Source organism: Bison bison, unplaced genomic scaffold (genome assembly GCF_000754665.1).
Source record: "Bison bison bison isolate TAMUID 2011002044 unplaced genomic scaffold, Bison_UMD1.0 scf7180017864108, whole genome shotgun sequence".
Taxonomy (NCBI): domain Eukaryota; kingdom Metazoa; phylum Chordata; class Mammalia; order Artiodactyla; family Bovidae; genus Bison; species Bison bison.
In genome coordinates, this window is record NW_011494680.1 from 1,824,276 (window position 1) to 1,847,244 (window position 22,969).

Genomic DNA, 22,969 nt, shown 5'->3' on the forward strand with positions numbered 1-22,969 from the left:
TTGATGCTTTTGAACTGTGGTGTTGGAGAAGACTCTTGAGAGTCCCTTGGACTGCAAGGAGATCCAACCAGTCCATTCTAAAGGACATCAGCCCTGGGTGTTCTTTGGAAGGAATGATGCTAAAGCTGAAACTCCAGTACTTTGGCCACCTCATGAGAAGAGTTGACTCATTGGAAAAGACTCTGATGCTGGGAGGGATTGGGGGCAAGAGGAGAAGGGGACGACAGAGGATGAGATGGCTGGATGGCATCACTGACTTGATGGACATGAGTCTGAGTGAACTCTGGGAGTTGGTGATGGACAGAGAGACCTGGCGTGCTGGGATTCATGGGGTCGCAAAGAGTCGGACACGACTGAGCGACTGATCTGAACTGATTATGTAATATGTCCTTGATAGCAAGCAAGGATCTGAACTTTTATGTCTATGGATCCCAAAATATTTTGTAGAAAATAAAGTGCAATTAGTATTCACTAGGGAAATAAACATTTCTGTTGGATTCTGAATTATATTTTTAAAGGCATCCATGAAACACAGCTCACTTGGAAATGAAAAACTATGACAAGACAAAGCTGAGAAATGAAACCCTGGAGTACAGAAAAAGTGACAAACTCCAAATTAAACACCCATCTTCCCATGTGACTTCAGTATGTAACCAAGACCAATAATGCACATTACAATGGAGGCATTTCACAATCCACTGCAGTTAGAAGCAAGAACCAAGTTCCTCCAAATGATGACTGCCCACAAATTTTATTTTGTGCCAATCTGTCCGGTCATTTGTGAAAAACAGAACAGAAGGAAACAATCACCTGGAAGATATAAATACAGCAACCTCCGTGCAAGAACTAACTACCTGCTTTTCTGAGCAAGTGGGCCACTAATAATCTCCCCAAAAGCTGACAGCTGGGAATGGCCCTTTCAATAGAAAATGGGCTTTTTTTTTTTTTTTTTTGAACAGGATTAGAAACCCCTTCCATGGAAGGTAACAGGAAATGGAATTTAATCAGCTGCCATATGTAATCTTAATTTCTCTAAATAGAAAAACAAAAGTCAGTAGTTTTTTCCTGAGACAAAATTTAATCTAAAGTAAGTCAAAACTAAATCAAGATAACTTCAGTTCTACTTTATGCCACTTTTTAAAAGGAGAGAGTTAAGTAGGAACTGTAAATTATTTTTAACTTGCTATTCACAAAGTGGTAAATTAATCTTTACCTGTCAATATTGATGAACTTTGCTATAACTTATAGCCAGACTTTATTCTAATAGCTTTATCCCCACCACTAAAGCTTATTTTTACACACAGATTAAGGAATGATTTGGGTTTTTAGAAATACTTCTGGATAAAAACTGCCGTTTTGCTTTGTGCAAATGTACCAAAAGAAAAAAAGAGAATATGACAGGCAAATAAGGCAGTGAGACTACAAGTTCAAAGACTGGATATTTCCTTGTAAGTAACAATCTTATACTATTATCTCTTTCCTGATTAAAATCACTTCCCAAGATTTGATAATGACCAGAATTTCCTGGTGGCTCAGTGGTAAAGAATCCACCTTCCAGTGCAAGAGACACTGGTTTGATCCCTGGATCAGGAAGCTCCCCTGGAGTAGGAAATGGCAACCGGCTCCAGTATTCTGGCCTGGAAATTCCACAGACAGAGGAGCCTGGTGGACTACAGTCCACAGTCCATGGGGTCGCAAATAGTCAGACACAACTGAGCACATGCATGCCACCACAAACATTTTGAGAATAGTATAAAATGATTTTAATTCCTACCCAAAGTCTGTATGCATAGGAGGCCCTTAAATTTTTCCTTTATACTCATGTTCTGTGTATGGAATACAGAATCAGCTCTCATTTTCATGGCAAAAAAGTAAGTCAACTCTCCAAGTCTCTCAAGTACTCTTCCCTCTCAAGGCCTTCAGGAAGTGTTGGCAATAACACCGAAGTTTGGTTTCATTTTCCCAACTCCAGACATTCAACTCTTGATATTTAACCTGTAGGCCTAAGAAAATTTAGCTCCTAGACAGAAGTTTCCTCGTTAAGATTTAAGAGTGACCTGCAATGAGTAATCAAGGCTATATATAAATGCTGCTTTACAAGGAAAAAGCACCTTGGGACAGTGGCAAATAGAACTAACTAGCATCACAATTTAGGGATCTGGTTCTCCAGTAACTCGAGTTCTACTTAAGTGCTCAAGGCAGGAAAAGGGGCAGGAATCCAAGTCAATTCAGGCGCTCTGAAGATATATATGAACTCAATTCATAAAAGAGTTCAGGGCCTTTTCAATTTGGATTACCAAAAGTGAGCAAACAAAACAAGCAGACAAGAAAAAAAAAAAAAAACCCAAACCAAAAAAACAAACCACCATGTACGTTATACAACACAATGTTCAACTCTTTTCTGTGTAAAGTCCATTCACAACCTTTCTGGAAGTTCGGGACTAAAAACTGGAAGGAAATAATAATAATACAACTCTCCAAGTACCTTAAATACTTTTAATATATAACATATAACCTAAAGCAAGCTGTGGAAAAACATCTCAACGCCTGACAGAATAAAGATGGAACAGTACTAAAATAAGTGTCATAACTGCCTTACTACTCCCAAGGGAAACCTATGCAATGAAAAGTAGAACAAATAAAACATCTTGAAATGTTAATCTGTAGATGTACCTGACAAACTATAGGATAAATTTTTTCTATCAAACTTAAAAAAATGATACTAAGTCCTTTATTAATAAGATAAATTGCTTTTAAATTTTAACAAGTATGTTTTTATTAAAAACATATGAACATGATTTTTTAAAAAGTCCAATCCCATAGGTATTAAATGAAGAATTAACCAAATTTTGCATAAATAAACACACTCATGGATAAATACTTCTTTTTGCTTTTTACCCAAAGGAGATCCCATTATAATAATGGAGTCTTTTTTAACCTTTTCAAAAAACTGCATTTCTGAATACTCAAAGAGGGCATCTTCTTACTTATTGACCATTCATGTTTCTTCCTCTGTGAAATGCCAGTTTATCTTTTGCTCATTTATTTATGGAGCTGTTTTTCCTTGCTGAATATAGTCATTTAAAAAATATTCTGACTACAGACTCTTTGTAGCTATCTGTAATGCAAGCATCTTCTCCAGATGTAGGACTGCTCTTTTCTCTTTCTGATGCTCCCTTTGATTAACAGAGGTTTTTAATTTTAATATCACTGAATTTATTATTTCATACACTTGCTTTTATATAGTTTTAAAGAACTTTTCCCTTACTCTAAGATTAAAAAAAAAAGTTCTACATTTTCTTCTAACTTTTTAAAGTTCTGCTTTTCACATTAAGATACTAATCCACTTTGAACTATTTATATACTTATGTGAGGTAGGGTTCAATATAATTTTTTCCATTTAAGTAACCAAATGGCCACAAATAGAATAATCTAATTTACCTCAATTGTACTTCAATTCTACCTCTGAAACACATCAAGTTTCTCCACATACATAGGTGGGCTGTTTCTGGGCTTTGAACTCTATGCTGTTTATTGGTCTATTTGTCCATCTCAGTGGTTCTCAACCAGGATCAGATTTTGCACCAATCATTTGGCCACAATCCCGCCACTCCCACCACCAAAGAATTATTCCTCCAAAATGTCAACGGTATCTGCTCAGACTCCCTAGGCTATCCCAATGCAGTCAATCATTACAATCACTTCACTTTGTTTTTACAGTCACAGGTTTTCTGAGTTCCTTCTACAGCACCAAAAGTCAGTCACTTTTTTCAACAACTTCACTGCATGGCTGTAACTAGTACACATACACAATGAATAGATTCTCTTTCAACAGAGATTTAGATTAACAATTTTTGTTTTGTTATTACCAACAATGCTGCAACGAATATTCTTGCCCACATTTTCTGTAAAACTGTATCTTCAGGACAAATATTCAGAACTAGAATTGTGAGTCAAAAGGTCTAATGAATTTTTATTTCAGTTGACAGTGCCAAGTGGCTTTACATAAAAACAATAGCTTACCACAACTGTTTAACATCATCTATTTCCCCATACCTTTGCCAAACTAGTTTTTATTCAAACTTTGAATTCTTTACCAATCTTGCAAGTAAAATTTTAACCGCATTTCTTTAATTATAAATGAGGCTGAGTAATTTTTGTTTTGCTTATTGACCTTGTACATTTTATTTACTCTGATATGCTTATCCTGGGGCCTATTTTCCTCCGGGAGTAAATATTTTTCTTATCGGCAGAGTAAAACTCTTACTAGTACTTCAACTAAATATGACACAAATATTTCCCCCTTGGTGTGTCATTAAAAAAAAAAAACTTTGTAAAAAAGAATTTTGTCATCAAGAAGTATTTCATTTTTATGTACTCAAATTTATCAAAACTTCCCTTGTAATTTCCGGATTTTCTCCTATGTTTAGAAAGGCCTTTCCACGTCGATGAATTGTCATTATATGAGTAATACTATTAAAACAAACTCCTATGCTTGCATTTTCTGCCTTGGATTTAGATTTGCTAATTCAGCATTACACTGCACTGGGTTACATTTCATTTAGCACTTAACACCTCCTAAGAATAGCTTAATATTCTTAAAAATTATATATATTATGATAGGATCTAATTTGGATCTCCAAAGTGAGATGCTTTATATTCTGATCTGCAGAATTCTCGTATTAGTTTAATAACAAATAAAAGTATAGTAGTAATAGTTTCTTGTAGGAGAGTAAATTCTTTGGACACTATAAATAAAACTGGATGCAGAAAAGATTTCCATCTTGATAATTCCATTTTAAGAAAAAGGTGAGATTGACAAATTTTGAGATTTATATTCAGTAGTACAGAGAGGTCTACAATTATTAAAAAACTACCCAGGGAGAACAATTGACTTCAACCATCTTTGGGTATCTTTTACACACAAACCCTCACTCTGAATAATAAACAAGATGCTTCATTGTTTTGTTGTTCAGCTGCTAAGTCGTGATTAACTCTTTGCAACCCACCAGGCTCTCCTGTCCTTCAATGAATGATCCTCAAATATTTAGCACATTTATTTTTATTCAGGGTGAAATTTTCCCCCACCAAAACCAGTTTTTAATAATTTTATTATTCTTACAAATATGATAAATTAGTATAATTACATTGTCATAATGTGAGGAGCTTCCTTTGGGGCTCAGATAGTAAAGAATCTGCCTGCAATGCAGGAGACCTGGATTCAATCCCTGGGTCAGGAAGATCCCCTGGAGAAGGAATGGCAACCCACTCCAGTATTCTGAGCCTGGAGAATCCCATGGACAGAGGAGTCTGGCGGGCTATAGTCCATGGGGTCGCAAAGAGTTGGACATGACTGAGCAACTAACACACACAATGTGAGGAGCAGTCAAGAGACAGACTTGGAAAATATTTTGTATTTTTCATTAAAATCTGACCCAGAGAACATTCTGCAATCAAAATTTTCAAATAAACAGCACCAACATTTTGCTAATGACTTCCAAAAACCAAAATATCTGTAACACAGTAGTATGGTCTTAACTGAAGTATAAAAATTTTGTTTAAAAGCTATTAATACCATGTTTACTAGTAGCTACAATGACATGTTCCTTACTAGATTCCAGATACGGTTATAAGAGCTTATAGCCTTACTTATTGCCGTTAACACTCTATAAGAGAAATACAGTATTATGGTTCATCTTCACAAAGGTGAAGAAAAGAGGCACAAAACAGGTAAGTAACTTGACAGAGTCACATTCTTATTTAACCTGTCAAATACTAACTTCCATGATTTGCTACATAAATAAGAAGCATGGATATAGTACAAAGAAAATACTAGTTCAGTGTTCTTGAATTACAAAAGAGTTAATCAAAGAAAATACTCGTTTAAAGTTCCCTAGCCTGAAGCTCCGTAGAAGGCAATGGCAACCTACTCCAGTACTCTTGCCTGGAAAATCCCATGGACAGAGGAGCCTGGTAGGCTGAAGTTCATGGGGTCACCAAGAGTCGGACACGACTGAGCAACTTCACCTTCACTTTTCACTTTCATGCACTGGAGAAGGAAATGGCAACCCACTCCAGCGTTCTTGCCTGGAGAATCCTAGGGACGGGGGAGCCTGGTGGGCTGCCGTCTATGGGGCTGCACAAAGTCGGACACAACTGAAGCGACGTAGCAGCCACAGCAGCCTGAAGCTCAACCGTGAGCGCCCTGCATTCTGTAGTATACAGGCCAGAACATTCAAGGCATTGGCTACACCGCTGCCAGAATGACTTTGTGAATCCTCTCAAACCCAGTTTTGTGGGGTTTTTTGGCTCCTCCACTTTGGCCTCTTCCTGCCTCCTCTCAAAGCAGAAGCAGGGGAAGCCCCTCCTACCACCCTCAAGTCCATGTTACATTTGTTATTTATTGCCCAAAACAGAACTGCGTAATTTCAAATTTCATGAAGTTCTCTAGGAGTCTGTTAGCTTCTACTCTCTAGCAAACTTTCTCTTCTCCTATGGGGTTCAGGAATAGAAACGATCAATGTTCTCCATTTCTCAGTCTCCCCACTCCAGGAATCAGTACAGGTACTGACTGCAGGCATGTATGTTATCATGTCATCATTTAAGGTGGATGAGTATGTGTAGTGGGGGGGGGGGAGGTTGGCAGTCATGGGCTCAGCTGGGACCACCTTTCTATTTATATAATGAGACAAGCAACTGCCTTATTATGATGAGGAACTTCTAAATGACAGGAAAAAAATGCTTTCCCATCAGGTTCCTGTTCTTATTAATTTCACCGTAACATTATTTAACTAATTTCATTTTTATCCCCCGCCCCCCGCAACTATCAGGATTAAACAAAATATGTTAAGTACAAAACATTAAGGTTGCTAATTCTCTTTTTATATTGTGGTAGAAAACATAATAGTTTCAGGTGACCAATATAATGATTTGCTATTTCTATATACAGGAAATCACACAGCTCCATTTTTGCTACAAATGATGAGGGCATCACATTTTTGCAGTGGTAAGTGAGATTACGTTACTGAGAAGTCTTGTGCTAAGGAACATCACATTCACATCTGTTAGTTTTTAAGATGTAGTGCTATGATCATTACTATACCATTCTGTATCTGGATTACAGCTGTACTGAGGAAGAAAATGAGGCACACCTGATGTCTTAAGACAACGTTAAGTCTAGGATCTTGCTGTGTATCAACCTCTAGGACTTTCAGTTTCCTCATCTGTAAAATGAAACTATTCATAACACCACCCAATCTCCTTTGAGGGATTTGAGGGATTTTTGAAAATCAGCTTAGATAATACCAGTGAAGATGCGCTGCAAAAGTAAAGTATCAAAAAATGTCAAGTGTTGTTATTTATCGCTGAAAAGAAAACTCAATATTATCATTTTTAAAAAGAATAAAGTAGCAACAGATGGCTTCTAACTCAGAAAGGCTTAGAAAAGATCTCACCATCCGCTTGTCCTCAGCAACACTTCAAAGGCACTACCTCACTAAAACCTGACACTCTACCTCATCAACAAAATCTGCCACGTTTCAGTTCTTTAAAAACTTAAACATAAATGCTTCTCACTCTGGCAATGCAAGAGAAAATGGGGAATGAAGTACATGATGCTTTTCACACTCCACTCTTACACAACGAAGATACTGATTTTCATAAATCTCATCAGTTTCTAGCCACCTTTTTATAACCGTTCTCAATACCTTCTCCTCTATTCACGGAAAATTTTAGGACTCATTATTAAGTATCACCTTCTTCATGAAGGTCTTTGGCCAAGTCTCAAGGTTTGATTGACATTCTCTTTCGTGTGGATGTCATTCAGATGACAACACACGAATACTGCGCACTTTGGAAAGGGGGAAACTGAGGCCCAGGTCTCGGCACGAAGAGCCCAAGGTCACACACGGCGAGATGGCAAAACGTAAGCAGAGGTGCTGTTTTTCCAAGGCTGTCGCATAGGACGCGGTGAGACAAGACTCACTCCCCAAGAGAGCAGCAGGCACAGGGCCACATGCTCGCACATCGCTGCTTCCTCCCCACCCTCACTCAAGAGGCAAAAACCAACAGGAGGCTGACTCGCTGGAAGGACCGCTCTGCTGTCAACTCCGAGACAAGTGTCATCTCCTCCCGCCCGGCCCACAAAGACGCCGCCCCCCCCTCCAACTCGGGGGGGAAACGAAACTAGTTGACACACACACGCCCCCACCCCCATCCACCTGCGCACGGCCAACTTCCCCCTCCTGCACCTCTCGGCCTGCTGAGCCGTCCCCGGACGCATCCTACCCCGTCCCTCTCACCAAGGAGCCGGAGGAAGATCTGGAGTCCGAGGCAGAACCGGCTTTGGCTGGAATCGTAGGTGTTGAAAATGGCGTCGATGATGTAGAGGCAGGGCACCCGGAGCGCCACTTCGAGCGCCGCCCAGACCTGCTGATGGGCCATCCGCACCTGCTGCTGCGGGGGCCCCACCGCCGCCATGAGCCGCTGCCACACCGGGGCTGGGCGGGCCGCGCGGGGCAGGGCCCGGGACGGCGGCCGGGGGCGGAGGCGAAGGCAGGCGACTCCGCCCCCGCCCTCCCTCTCGTGTCTCTCTCACGGCCCGCCCCGCCGCCCGCTCGCGTCTCTCGAGCTGGAGCAGGCGGCGGAGGCGGCGGCTGAGGCGGCTCCCGGGAGGCCTCCGGGTGTCGGTGTTTCCGGCAGGCTACGGTCTGGCTCCTCCTCCCTCCACCGCCTCCCCCGCCCTCGGAGCCACCATCTTGACCTCGCCTGCCCGCCTCTGCCGTTGCTGCTGTTGCCAGACCGGGAGGCCACGCCCGCGGTCACGCGAGACCGCTGAGCCCGCGCGCCGACGTTTGCGTCATAATCCGGCGCAGTCATCACGCTCGGCGTAGCAGATGACCCTCTCGTTACCATGGTTTCGGCGCCTTCACGGCTTTTGGCGCCACCCAGTGGCGCAACCTCCGGGTAGCCGCCTCACCCTTAAAAGCGTCGGGGCAGTGCGGGTTTCCCTGTTTCCGCGGACGGGAATTACTAGTTGCTTTATTAGAGCCCATTAAACGTCCCATAAACATGATTTAGAGCTGCTGGAGTTGGAAAGCCAAAAGGCGCCGCCCGCCAGAGCTACTCAACTCCACCGACAGGCCGGGTCTCAGCGGCCGACCTTCCGGCAAAGATGCTACCAGGCCTCCTGGGGTTCTGTTGGAGGCGTCGCTGCTCGCGGGCTATGGAGCAGACGCTGTGGTTTGGGCAGGGTGTGGTAAGCGATACCGAGAAAAACATCCCTTTGCACATTATCCTTGTGTCTCCTACCCGATTGGGCAGAACTGCGGACCCTAGTTGGCCACATTAGGATGTCAAGGACAAGACGTCTGGCCTTGGTATTTGGGTCACATCTTTGAGGTAAGAATACCCAGGCAATCCCTTCTCAAGGCGGAAGAGACCATACATTTTAATGTCTCTGTAGCGGATTAGAACATAAGACTCCAGAATAAGACATTTTGACATGATTATTTTAAGCTGAAGATAGTTGGGACACAGCAGGAACAAACAAAAATCCTTCCACCTCAGCACTTCCCCCCTTCCATTTGCTTAAATGATCTTAATTTCGTGAAAGTCGCTCAGTTGTGTCGACTCTGCCTGGAATTCTCCAGGCCGGAGTACTGGAGTGGGTAGCCTTTCCCTTCTCCCGGGGATCTTCCTAACCCAGGGATTGAACCCAGGTCTCCCACACTGCAGGTGGATTCTTTACCAGCCGAGCCACCAGGGAAACCCTAAGAATAAGGGAGTGGATAGCCTGTTCCTTCTCCAAAGGGATCTTCCCGATCCAGGAATCAAACCGGAGTCTCCTGCATTGCAGGCGGATTCTTTACCAACTGAGCTATCAGGGAAGTCCTCCATTTGCCTAAAAATCAGACGTAAATTTCTATTGGTAAAAGTTGTGTACCGCCCCCTTACCAAGAGGACAGCTCAAACACCCTCAAACCTTATTAAACTAATCCTTATCTTCCATTAGTTTTCCCCCAAATGTTTACCTTCCCAGAGTTTGCCATCCTTGAAAGCCTAAACAAACCCTTTTCCTTGAATCCATTTCTCTACAATACATTGTTCTTTGTTAAGATGCTGTATAAGCTCCAAACTGTAACCACCTCTTTGAGTTATTCGACACTTAGCTTCTCCCAGGCGTCTGTGCACCACTTGAGTCAATAAACTCTTCTTTTTCTCTTGTTAATTAATTTTAATTTTTATTTTATCAGTTTAATTTCCAGGACCCCAGCCACAGAACCTAGGAAAAGGCGTTTGTCTCTTTCCTACACTTTCTTATTCATGTTTTAGCAGTTTCTGATTTACATCTGATGCACATATTTTTATTAGTATAAGAATTTCTAATTAAAACTAAATACCACCTTGGGACCAGAACTTTCAGGATGGTGGCACAGTTGTTCTTGTCTTACTCAGATATGACTTCAAGCAAGTCTCTTTAAACTCACTAGTTCTCACTTTCCCCATCTGTAAAAATGAAGGTTTGAATAAGATCCTGGCAAGGACTTTAAAATACTACCTTAAAATTATATGAGTGAGGTAGTTTTTAGAAAAATTTTAGGAATTTTTAAGATAAAAGATAAACTTTCAAAGAAACAGCTGCAATTCACTGAATCTAATCTCTCTGGCTTCTACATTGGTTTGAATGTTGCACAGCTCATGTATATAGTAAACTGAGTCTACTCAGAAAAATAATGTGGTGTCTATGTATTAATAAATTACAGTGTTCAAAAATACAAATCTGTTTCATTTGACATTAGTGGTTCAAAAGCCTTTTCAGTAGCTCTAAAGAGCCCTTAGATGTCAAATGTGTAAAACTTAATTTGAATTTTCAGTTTATATTTTCATCAGCCAAGTCTTTGTTACATGCAACAGGAACTGATTCTGGGCTATCTGAAGCAAAAGAAGATTTTGTTAGAGAGTTGTTTTAATTATGTCCTCAAGATTTCAAGCTCCAAGAGTGACCATGCAGTTGGTCAAGCGTATTGTATTATATATCTGTACCCAGGGCTTCCCAGGTAGCACAGTGGTAAAGAATCTGCCTGCCAATGCAGGAGATGCAAAAAATGCAGGTTCGATGCCTGAGTGGAGAAGATCCCCTGGAGAAGGAAACTGCAACCCACTCCAATATTCTTGCCTGGAAAATCTCATGGATAGAGAGCCTGAGGGGGCTACAGTCCGTGGCATTGCAAAAGAGTCAGACACCCGTCAGCACACAGGCATCTGTACAGAAGCTGCAGCAGAGGGTGGATACAAGCAGCTTCCTTAGTGGAAGAAAATAGGAAACCAGCACTTAGAATTTCTACCCCCCCCCCATGTATTATGTATTTTTTCCTTTGAATGAAAGATGGGGATGCTAGTTTGAAGGGTAGGGATTGATAGCCCTCCCCAAAGGATAAATACATAACTTTATCTCAGACCTTGGGAATTAATTAAAAAATAATCTCTGATCCTAAATTACTTTATAGTTTTTCTCATTAAATTTCAGATACACTTATCAAGACCAGTGAATCCCATGGCCATGTGCCCACTGAAACACCACCTTTGCTGTAAATCAGGTCCCTAAGTCAAAGGCAGTATTATGCAGGACACATTGATGGATCAAACACTTGGAAATCATTGGCTAAGTAGTCTGACCAACACCTTGTGGGCAGGAAAGGCAAACTCATACCTGGCGACGGCAAGATTCTAGTCAGGGTCAATCACTGTCCTTTCAGGATAGAAGTCCAGAGTAGTCAACATGCTATCAAGCAGATGATGTTGTATGAAGTGCTCAGGGCTGAACATGAGGGAGTGGCCCGTGGGTGAGTGGAGGCCATGTTGCTGGCCTCTCACCTGCATTCCTGGACATGACTACATAAATGAGCCCAGTACTGGGTTAGCTGGTGACACGGCTGCTGGTTAACTAGCCACACCCATTTTCTTGGTTGTTGAGTGCCTCTACTGTGGTGGAGTCCCCAGTAGGCATTGTTATACAACCCAAAGTTCTTTACTCACATGCCCAATCCCATAGATGTCTCTACTGCTGCTTCTCCAGGCTTCCTTGTCCCCTGTCTTCTAATCATTTTCATTCCAGGCCCCTAATCCCCTAACTTATTTGCCACTTGCCAAGAAGGTCTATTTTTACTTCAAGCCACTTCCCTTTCCACACAAAATGGATGATCAGGAATACTACCCCAAACTCCCCTGTCATTTAACTACTGAGTAGGACTATAGGGCAGCAAAAGTCTGTTTTTGTTTTGAACCCATATCCCCACAAACCAATCTGTGAACTTAGCTTGGGCTTTTTTGGCCTCCATCAGCTAAACAAAGAGCCTCTCAAGCAGCCTTAGTTGTGAGTCGTGGGAGGGACCATGGTGCCAGAGTTGTAAGTGTGATGTGGGAGCCTGGGCCGCCTGCCTGTGCACCTGTTTTCCCCCGGCCTACTTGTCATCAACCCCAGGTGTACTGTTTCCACCTTATGATGGACTGATTGGTGCGTCTGACAAAACAGCTCATCACGGGCAACTTGGGCTATAGGGTCACTTAATGCCCCACGAGATGCTGTTCCTACCAAGGCCCATCAGCATGCAAGGAGCCATTTGTGAATGACATGTTCTCCACGGCAGATTCCTTGGCCTTGCTACAGAAACTAGAAGTCTACCTTGGGATTCTCCAATTGGAGTCTTGCCATAAACTCTGACTGCTTTGCTTATCAGGTACCCCTGTCCTGTAGAAAATCTCCTGTATCGAATGACTCATGCATTAACGCTAATTACACTGCAGCCTGTACCTGCTACATAGCCTTTATGTGCTCTGCATCCCATTGAAAACTGGCAGCCTTCCAGTCACCCAGTGTATGAATCAGAGCAGTATTCCCAGGTTCTGAATTAAGGCTGGAGCTTGATGTGGTTCCTTGGTGGCAGAATAATACTGATAAAATGAGTGAGATGCAAAAATTCATTCTTTATTGTGGAGACATCTTGACATTCAAGCAGACCACCCTGGACCCTAAAATTTCACTGATGTAAAAAAGGATGCTGGTTCCTACTAGTGATTTTTTCCTATCCTACTAGTGATTATTTCCTATCCTTGGGAAGGAAATGGCAACCCACTCCAGTACTCTTGCCTGGAGAATCCCATGGACAGAGGAGCTTGATGGGCTACAGTCCACGGGTCACAAAGCGTCGGACACGACTGAGCGACTTCACTTATCTGGCCCAAGTAGTAATGATGTCATGAATGTAATAGTGACATTCTGTGGAAGGTTCAGATGGTCCAGGTCTCTCCAGACTATATTATGACAGAGGGTAGGTGGGTACTGTTTTCTGTCCTGTGTGAATGCAGTTGCTTCTGACCCCACATTCTCAGGCCCAGTTCCAGACTCATGGTTCCTGTTGGTACATTAGGTTAGGTCCTGAATCTCCTTTGGCACATAGGCCCACTTGAGAATGTTGAAAGTAGACAAAGTGAAGGGAAATGAGCTTCAGAACTGTTTTTTTTTTTTTTTTCATAAGTATACATAGCTTTGATTTTAAAATAAAACTCAATTACTAAGTCTATCCATCTATATCTACCTGCCTAAACATGTTATACCAAAATTCAGTTTTAGCTTCATATTCAATATTTTCTGCTTACTTTTGATTCAACCTTGACCTCTTAAATACCCAGAGGCAGATACCTGTTTTCTTACTGTTTCTGGCCTCTCTGAAATCATGTGTGATTGTTGGTCAATAAATCTTGCAAGTTATCATATCTAATCAGAAAGATATCACTGCTAAAACATAACTGTAGCAAGAAATTCTTATGTGCTTTACACATTGAAACATGTCAACTGAAGTGCATTATATATATTTATTATTGCTAGAGTGAATTTCTTCAATGATTGTGAAAGCTGTACATTTATGTACAAAACAATTACTGTAAACTTCTAAATAGTTAAAAAACTAGACAAAATTTATGAAACAACACAAGCCACTGGACATAGGCAATGAAGGGGGCAACGGTCCACGAGAGCTGGAAAACAAACAAGGTGAGCCATACAGTTGCTTCGGCCCACTGCCTGGAGAAGCATTCTAGGCTGTGGCACAAGAGGCCAGGGGAGGCCAGCAGACTCCCTGTGGTGAGGAGATGGGGCTGGGAGTCCTGGGAGCCCAAGTAACTGTGGAGTTCACAGGGTAGAATGCCAGGAAGCAGAGAGCCACACACAGAGGGAACTCCAGAGATCTGCTGACCAGGCCCTAAAAGCATTCAGCTGAGTAATGGCCAGCCCATGTGACAGGAAACTACCGAAGGCCAACAGAAGAACCATCCGAAAGGATTATAGGAACCAATACTCAGAGCTCACACACACAGGGTGTGGATAATTCCTGTTCCTACCAGCAAGAGCGGCAAATGTCCTAATTCACAAGGCATCAGTCAGAGAATGAAGAACGGTCTTGCTTCATGATGGAAAAAAATTAATGACTAAATACTGCTCTGACAAATGCTCAAAACAAGTTTCAAAAAGATCAAACTGTTTCCAAGTAACTTACCTGTATTCCAGAACAAAACTCAAAAATGTTTTTAGAAATATGAAAATAGTTTTAATCATTTAAAATAATAGTTCGGCTTGAAAATGACTATTTTAATGGCTTGTCCAATGTGAAGTAGCTGCACCCTGAGGCTGTCAGAATGACATATATTGAGTTTCTTCTCACACATGTGTTCAGGGTGGGAAAAACTGAAACTAAAAATGCTTTTTCTAAGAGAAAAATGACCTCATAACCCCTATATTTCCGTTCCAGTTAAATCCTGCCAGTTAAATCCTGATTCATGTAGCTCATTATTGTATATCAAATGTATTATGCAAAATGTAATAATTATTAAAAAAACCTAATGCCATCCATTTTTCTTAAAAAAAAAAAAACCACTAAAGATATGGTTTAACTTGGAAAAAAAAAATGCTTTTCTATAAACTAGTTTCTCATTTTAAATTTGCATATTTAAAATTATACATGATACTGGTATATTAATACAAGTATATAATTTATTAAAATTATGGAGTTAATGAATACAGCTTACAGTTAAGAGTTTGATAAAATTATTGCTTTTTAATCACAACTTCTCCATCAAGTGGGAGCATTAATCAGCAACTAATACTGACACCTACGAAGGAAAGCTTTAGAGCTTCTACAAATTCCTAGATTGAATCTGTAAGGAACTCAGTGAGCCTCCTGACTCCTTTAATCTTTTTTCCTTGGTTTCATTAGACGTCTCTTCTGGGTCAGGCCATCCGGCAAGTGCTTGGAGAAAACTGTAATGTAAATGGATATACTCAACTGGAGAAAAAGGTTAAGGGACCCTTATTTTCTTCCATTCACACACAACTCCTGCTCACTCTGGAACTTTCAGCCTAGGCATCCCTGCTCCCACCTTCCCAGTCACCCTCTCCACCTCCCACAACCCAGATCCCCAAATGTGGGTGGTGCCTCCCGACGTGTGCCTGTAAATACCCATCTGTTTCTGTATGTGCACTTAGTACATGGCACTGACATTGCTTCCCCCATGTCTATGTCACCAGATGGTGATTCCATGTAGGCAGAACTCAGCTTCACTCACCTGTGTCCCTGGCCCTCTACCCAGTGCCTGATGCGCAGAAATCACAGAACATCCTCATTATCCAGTTAATGGCCTTCAAAATAAGGACCTTCTGCTATAAGTAAAGCAGATGTGTAGCAATCACTCACAGGCGAACTGGGAAATGGTAGTTACCTTCATACAAAGACTGACGGAAATATTCAAGATATACCAGTCACTGTGATGACAGTTACCGTATGTTAACTCATTTAAACCCAAACATCTTCCTTTCAGGACACGTTCAGTTGTTAACTCCAACCTACAGATGAGGAAACAAAATAGAGATTGACGATTTGCCTCAGGTCACACTTCTGTGTAGACCTGCCAGGAACTGAATGAATGAACCTGAATTCCATGAAGGCAGAGCCCACATGTCTCCCTTCCCCACTAACACTCAGGGCCTGGTATGCAGGACAAGGTGAGTGAATTCACCTGGGCGCACCTGACATGAGCTGCCTCTCCCACACCTTACGGCAGGAAGGCAGCCTCAGCCCCTGGACATGTGGCTCCCTGACTCGTTCCTCAGTCCCCCCCTGCTACCTTCCTCCCCATATTGGCTCAAGCCCCAGCCTGCCATCTTGAGCTTGAGGAGAGAAAGCAGTAGGCACCCATGTGAGAAGAAACCCAGTGTGTGAAAGAGGAAATGATGAAGGCAAACACAGGAAGGCCGCTCTGTGGATGGGAATGGAACCCAGGCTCCCTCTGCAGGATCACATGACAGTCTGCTCTGCACCAGACACTGTTCCTTTTAATCCTTACGTCAACACTCATCTTCAGCCTGCCTCTCACTGCTGCTTCTGTTCCAAACTGATCTACTGGCACCGCTTCAAACACTCTCTGAGCAAACTGGCACCTGTTAGTCTCTTCAAGCAGCACCTGCTTCCACACCAACTCCACTTAACAAAATCTCACCCAGTTTTTAAGACCCACTTCAAACACTACCTCTCTGAAGACCTCCCTGAGAGAGCTTTTCTTCCCCACTTTCACATTCCAACGACAACTATCACCCACGTGGCACTTACTGTGTCCCAACTCTCTCCATTTGTTAGGTCTGCTGCTAGCTTGGGAGACCCTCAGAGACAGCATCTAATGTCTCTTCATATTTCCTGTGGCTCATGTAGACAGCAGGCATTTAATATTTGCAGAATAACACACATAGCAGCAATCCTGTCCTTACTGCCACTGCTGCAAGAGAAGGACAGGCAACCCAGCCCAATGCCAGGTACAATCACAATACTGAGAAAGCCACACTTTGTTTTTTTGTTTTTTTTTTTGGCCAGGCCACACAGCTCTTGGGATCTTGGTTCCTTGACCAAGGACTGAAGCCAGGCCACAGTAGTAAAAGCCTGGAATCCTAACCACTAGGCCACCATGAATTCCCAAGCCACACTTTTCTGTATTTCTTTCATCAGGCAAACAGGCCCATATGGCTTCAAAGTGCCCCAAAACAAAGCTCTGAAAGGTGATTCTTGACTATTAGTCACCCCAAAGGTAAACTGACTCCCTATAATTAGTCATTTCAACAGTAAACCAAGGTGAGGCCTGGAAAACTCACAATTTCCGACATTCCTTAGGGCTCCTTATGTTGGCCCTCATGTTGCCAGGAAGGAAGATGGAAAGGGAATTGGGGCCTGTAAAGATCCTTGATTTTAACTCAAACTTTAAAAAATATCTAGCAGTTGGCAGCTACTGCACAAGCTACAGTTGGAAATCTAGTTTTCCTATCATTTAATGTAGTCATTCTTTAACACTTTCTCTGCCACAATAAACCTAACATAAGACACACTCTCTCCACCCTGCTCCCCACACACTCATTTAGGAATGCTAAAGTAGGGAATGGAGTCAGTACACTGGAGTAAGTGTTGTCTTCATCCCTCCCTAATTTAGTCAGTCATAATAACCAAACAGCACCACTCTGTCTTGCTTTGGACACCACTGCTTAGACAGATTTTATTTCTCAAGTCCATTCTCCTCCCATTGCCACCACCATAGTACAAGCCACCATCATCTCATGCCTCAATAACCACAGAAGCCCTGCTCACCCATCTCCCTGCTTCCATTCTGGCACCACTCCAGGCAAGTTTCCATATTACAGCTGCAGTGATCTTGAAAACTGCATTGTGTCTTCCACGTGACAGAACCGAGGCCAGAATTCAGACCTTGTAACTGCGCAGACAGGTCTCATTTCAATAAGCCACACTGCTTTCTCCCAGAGATGTGGCTCATTCTGTTAGCATGTTAATGGAAGACAACTGAAATTATATGTATTGACTGAGGGCCTGCTTTCAGGGTCACAAAATATTAGATTACCAGGAGACAAGAGGGGTGAGACCTGGCCTGAGCTGATGCGTTCAGGGTCACTCACAAGTAGATCCTCCCATCTCAGGATCCACCTCCTCTAGCCAACTAGATGACAGGGGCGGCATTCCAAATCCAAGACTACGTGATCCACGTGGGGAGCATAGGATTTCACTGGTTGGATGTGCAAGATTTGTGTCTTCCACCGTTTTCCATGCACCTGATGAAGAAGTGTGGCAATTCGAGTCTCTGCAGCTTTGGCCCACCTCTGCCACTCTGGCTTGGTGGCCACTGACAGCGTTTTCCTCCTAGAATCACTGGTAGCTCCATTATTCAACTGGTTGCTGATAATCTGATGAGGAGAAGGCCAATGCTCCTCCATCTCACTGCTTCCAGGAGGCTGGAGAGTCTTCCCCGGGAAAGACTCCACATTTTGGTGAATATGCAAAATGCCTCCAGCATCCTGTTTTAGCACTCTGCAGGCAACGGGCCAGCCTTCTTCAGAGCTGGGAATCAGCCCCAGATTCACCCGGTCGGCAACGTTTGATAGCTTCAGTTTTCTGTTATCCCCAAAGTGTATTTGGCATCGATCAGCTACTCCATTGAGTTCAAGGTTATTTCTCAGAGCAACTACCGCATGGGGATTCCACTCACAAGCGTGGACGAAAGCAGCCTCGGCATGAACCAGGAAAGGCAAGGTAAAATAACCAATTCCCGCATAGAGATCCACCAGCACTTCTCCGGCGCAGGGCAGCGACGCCACACGAAGCTTCTCAGTGATGTTTCCGAAGGAGAACATGCACTGGGTCACGTCAAACTTATACAGAATCCCATTATCCACATGCTCTACCCAGCCGTGGTCGCCCAGCAGCAGACTCACTGCTGGAGTCCGAGTGCTATCCGGGGACACCCGCCCTCGTTTGGCCAAACGCTGGGCGCCAAGTGCCGAGGCAACCGTCTCCCAGAGTTCTGGTTCCAGATGTCTCCATTGCTTGGCTTGGAAACAGTCCTCACTCAGCAACAAGAGATCACCGTGTCGTTGCCAAGATCGGGGCAGGTCAGCCTCCAACTCGGCCGACCACGTCACTCCGCGGCCCTCTACCCAGCGACTCACCTCAAGACACAGCCTTTGGGCAGGTGAGTAACTCTGGGCCTTCTTTGAAGGAACAGGATCCAGGAGCTGCGTCGGCACACAGGTGCTGCCTGGAGCCACACGATTCCTCAGCTCTCGCAGATGCTGCTCAAGGAGGGCCTCTCTCAGAACCGGTAGCGCCACGGTGCCATCCCGCAGCTTTTTCACACGGTGCTGTCTATCCAGGAGTTTGTGCTTCTCGAGATATTCCCTGTATCGCTGAGTAAATCGAGGCTCAGTCACAACTGCAACAACAGCCGTGGGCTTCCCGCCTGCCCCTTCCATGTTGCTGGCCCCACATTCTCTCCGACTCCTTCCACGAAACTCCCTCTGCTTTGCCTCTGCACATCCACGCATAAAACAGGAAGAAAAACGCGCACAGCGCCGGCCGGGGGCCGGAAGTGACGTCAAACAGGCAGGCCGGAACTAAATTACATTATCTCCCTTGTTGACGAAAGGTGTCGGGGTCGCCGTTGGGTGTGAAGCCGTCACCGCCATCTTTGTTGAGGTCAACCATTACTTGCTCCAGCCTATACGAAAATTAGTAACAAGGAGGACTTATAAACTTAGTCGACTTGAACTGTCGATTTATAAACTTCAAATTAGTTGGTATCCTCCGGAAGCCTCAGACACGCTCTTTCATGCTGTTTACCGATCAAAAGAGAGACGTGAACCTGAAATGATGCCCTATATTTGGAGAAAGCCTTCCCTTAGTCTCGTGCTGCACCTAAATCTGGCACCTAAATCTCAGCCTGAGATGAAATTATTCTCAAGGTTAAACACACTCTAGGGACACCGGTCTCCTTTCGCTTTCTGAAACAGGCCAAACTTTTTCTTGTGCTCTTGTCTCTACACTTGTTGAAATGCCCTTCCCCAGAAGATACAATGCCAGGAGATTTGTCTGAAGGTTATCTTCTTGTGAGGCGTTCATTAAACACTCAAAAGTGTCACCCTCTCCCCTCCACATTATATCTATTTAACACGGTGATTCCTTCTTTAGCTCCTGATTTGCTATTTGTTTGCACTTAATAGCCTTTCTCCCTTAGACAGTGACACTTACAGTTGCTCAGTCACGTCCAACTCTTTGTCATCTTTTTTTAAAAAATCTGTTCCTTCTTTAGTCTCTCTCTCTTTTAAATCTATTTTAGCTGCACTGGGTCTTAGTTGTGATTCACTGGATCTTCATTGCGGCATCCAGACTCTTAGTTGCAGCATGAATGCAGGATCTAGTTCCCTGCTGCTACTGCTAAGTCACTTAAGTAGTGTCTGACTCTGTGCAACCCCATAGACGGCAGCCCACCAGGCTACCCTGTCCCTGGGATTCACCAGGCAAGAACACTGGAGTGGATTGTCATTTCTTTCTCCAGTGCATGAAAGTGAAAAGTGAAAGTGAAGTCCCTCAGTCGTGTCAGACTTGTAGTGACCCCATGGACTGCAGCCCACCAGGCTCCTCCATCCGTGGGATTTTCCAGGCAAGAGTACTGGAAAGGGGTGCCATTGCCTTCTCCACTAGTTCCCTGACCAGGGATCAAACTCAGGCCCCCTGCATTGGGAGTGTGGCTTCTTACCCACTGGACCACCAAGGAAGTCCCTCTTGCCACTGATTTCTAATTTCAGTCCACTGTGGTCAGAGAAAATACTTTGGTATGATTTCTTTTAAATTTATGAGGGCTTGTTTTATGATTTAGTATATGGTTTATCCTGGAGAATGTTCCATGTGCTCTTGAGAAGAAGAATATGTATTCTGTTTGTGGTGGTGGAGCTAACAGGCCTGTGTGTTAGCTGATTCCTTTTAAAGTTCATGCTCAGATAAAGTAATTCTGTGGTCACTACAATTCACAAGATCAGATCAGATCAAATCAGATCAGTCGCTCAGTCGTGTCCGACTCCTTGCGATCCCATGAATCACAGCACGCCAGGCCTCCCTGTCCATCACCAACTCCCAGAGTTCACTCAGACTCATGTCCATCGAGTCAGTGATGCCATCCAGCCATCTCATCCTCTGTCGTCCCCTTCTCCTCCTGCCCCCAATCCCTCCCAGCATCAGAGTCTTCTCTTATAGCCATTCTCAATATCTTTTCATCTTTAAATTTGATTAATGGCCATCTTCCCCCAGATGTGTATGTTTAAAGTGGCAAGAAACCGGATTTCCTCTACTCATTATCATATTCCTTACTGTATTTAAGAAGTCTCACCACACATAGTACTTCCTCATAAAATATTTGTAGACTGAACATGAGTAACTGAATGAGGAAAGAAGAAAAATCTGCAGGTGAAAATAGTTCATGGCCAGAAGGAATTTTAGTTCCTAAATATTGCCACTAGATGGCAGCAATAACCAGTACCAGAGTAGTTGAAGTGTCTGAATTCCTGGGTTTCAAACGGTTTGGATTTAACCCACTTCTCAAGGAGCCTATCCTTTCCAATAGGCCTTTATTCATTAATGTCTATTAGACATCCCTTATTGACATGGTAAATCCAGACGTGTGAGTGTATTTGGCGGCAAGTAATACAAACCCCCAAAACAGCAGCTCTTCAGCAGGTGGGGAAGTGTATAAATTTTAAATATAAAAGTCCAGGGCTGGTGTAGCTGCTCAGGGAAGTCCTCAGTTAACCAGGCTCCCTCTCAGCCTCAGTGAGATCCTTTTATCCTTGTGGTTTTGAGACGGGCATTACCTTAACTGGCTCTGTGAGCTCACTGGGGCAGAAAGAGTAGGGCAGAGCTAGAGGAAACAAGAAGTGCCTGCGCATGGACTTCTGCCTACCCCTCTGGGACAGAAAGGGGTCTTACTGCCATCCTCTGACAGCTATGGAGGCTGGAAATGGGGTTGGTTTTACTGTTTGATTGTGGAATTAATCAAGAACGCATAAGGGAGAGTGAGCAAAAGCCAGGCACTAAGTTGACATTCCTCTAAGGCACTAGGTGAAAAAGCCCCTGGAAACAACCGAGAGTTCTGAAGAGGAGTTTCGAAGAACGACAGGAAGGAGACCTAAGAGACAAGAATAGCATCCATGGAAAAAGTGTTCATAAAATGTACAGTTTACCTAAGAAAAGGCTGAGCAGACTCCTGTTTACCTTCACCCAGCAAGCTAGTGTGCTTCTGAAAGTTCCAACTCAGATTGGAGATCACCTTTTTCAGGAAGTCTTTCCAGGCTTCTCTCTCCTTCTCCTCCCATCTGGGTTTTTTTGTTTTGTTTTGTTTTAAGGACAATGTAAAGCAAAATATTTTAAATTGTTTTCAATAGGGGAATTGAGAAAAATAATAATTAACATTTAACAAGTGCTTACCATGTGCCAAGCACTGATGTCAATGTTTTAATTAACCTTCCCAAGAACTTAGTGAGGTGTGTACTCTTATTATTTGTGTTTTAAAGAAAAGGATATTGAAATTATCACACAGGGAGGAAGTGGTGGAGCCAGGGTTTGCATGAAGATCAGCTGGCCCCTGAGTCTACATTTTCACTTGTGCCTGGTCTTAGTTGTGGCACATGGGTTCCTTTCAGATCAGATCAGATCAGTCGCTCAGTCGTGTCTGACTCTTTGCGACCCCATGAATCACAGCACGCCAGGCCTCCCTGTCCATCACCAACTCCCGGAGTTCACTCAGACTCACGTCCATCGAGTCAGTGATGCCATCCAGCCATCTCATCCTCTGTCGTCCCCTTCTCCTCCTGCTCCCAATCCCTCCCAGCATCAGAGTCTTTTCCAATGAGTCAACTCTTTGCATGAGGTGGCCAAAAAAGTACTGGAGTTTCAGCTTTAGCATCATTCCTTCCAAAGAAATCCCAGGGCTGATCTCCCTCAGAATGGACTGGTTGGATCTCCTTGCAGTCCAAGGGACTCTCAAGAGTCTTCTCCAACACCACAGTTCAAAAGCATCAATTCTTCGGCGCTCAGCCTTA

At 43.3% G+C, this 22,969-nt stretch overlaps 3 protein-coding genes across 7 annotated transcripts in view; all 3 read right to left on the reverse strand.

Moving 5' to 3' along the window:
- Positions 1 to 8,792, reverse strand: part of RNF139 (ring finger protein 139) — a 14,662-nt gene extending 5,870 nt beyond the window's left edge. The window contains exon 1 of the mRNA XM_010838900.1: positions 8,301 to 8,792. Within this exon, the coding sequence (XP_010837202.1) occupies positions 8,301 to 8,478 (178 nt within the window). The 5' untranslated portion in view covers positions 8,479 to 8,792. The remainder of the gene's footprint in view (positions 1 to 8,300) is intronic.
- A 5,066-nt stretch (positions 8,793 to 13,858) lies between these two features.
- TRMT12 (tRNA methyltransferase 12 homolog (S. cerevisiae)) lies at positions 13,859 to 19,452 on the reverse strand. 5 transcript variants are annotated; one of them, XR_825175.1, is made up of 3 exons: positions 17,679 to 19,452; positions 15,831 to 15,895; positions 13,859 to 15,712 (listed from the first exon to the last, which is right to left on the reverse strand). XR_825175.1 is itself a non-coding variant. In XM_010838905.1 (2 exons), exon 1 carries the CDS (start codon positions 19,421 to 19,423, stop codon positions 18,035 to 18,037), a length of 1,389 nt encoding a protein of 462 aa, XP_010837207.1. In that variant the 5' UTR covers positions 19,424 to 19,452; the 3' UTR covers positions 13,859 to 15,895; positions 18,002 to 18,034. The 5 variants fall into 5 exon arrangements, 1 of the variants encoding a protein (XP_010837207.1); XR_825174.1 differs by having other exon boundaries at positions 13,859 to 15,313; positions 15,772 to 15,895; XR_825173.1 differs by having other exon boundaries at positions 13,859 to 15,313; positions 15,619 to 15,895.
- A 50-nt stretch (positions 19,453 to 19,502) lies between these two features.
- The window catches only part of LOC104987902 (diphosphoinositol polyphosphate phosphohydrolase 2-like), a 37,756-nt gene continuing 34,289 nt past the window's right edge, over positions 19,503 to 22,969 (reverse strand). Inside the window, exons 4-5 of the mRNA XM_010839004.1 lie at positions 21,743 to 21,789; positions 19,503 to 19,596 (exon numbers count right to left, since the gene is read on the reverse strand). Of these exons, the coding sequence (XP_010837306.1) occupies positions 19,503 to 19,596; positions 21,743 to 21,789 (141 nt within the window). The remainder of the gene's footprint in view (positions 19,597 to 21,742; positions 21,790 to 22,969) is intronic.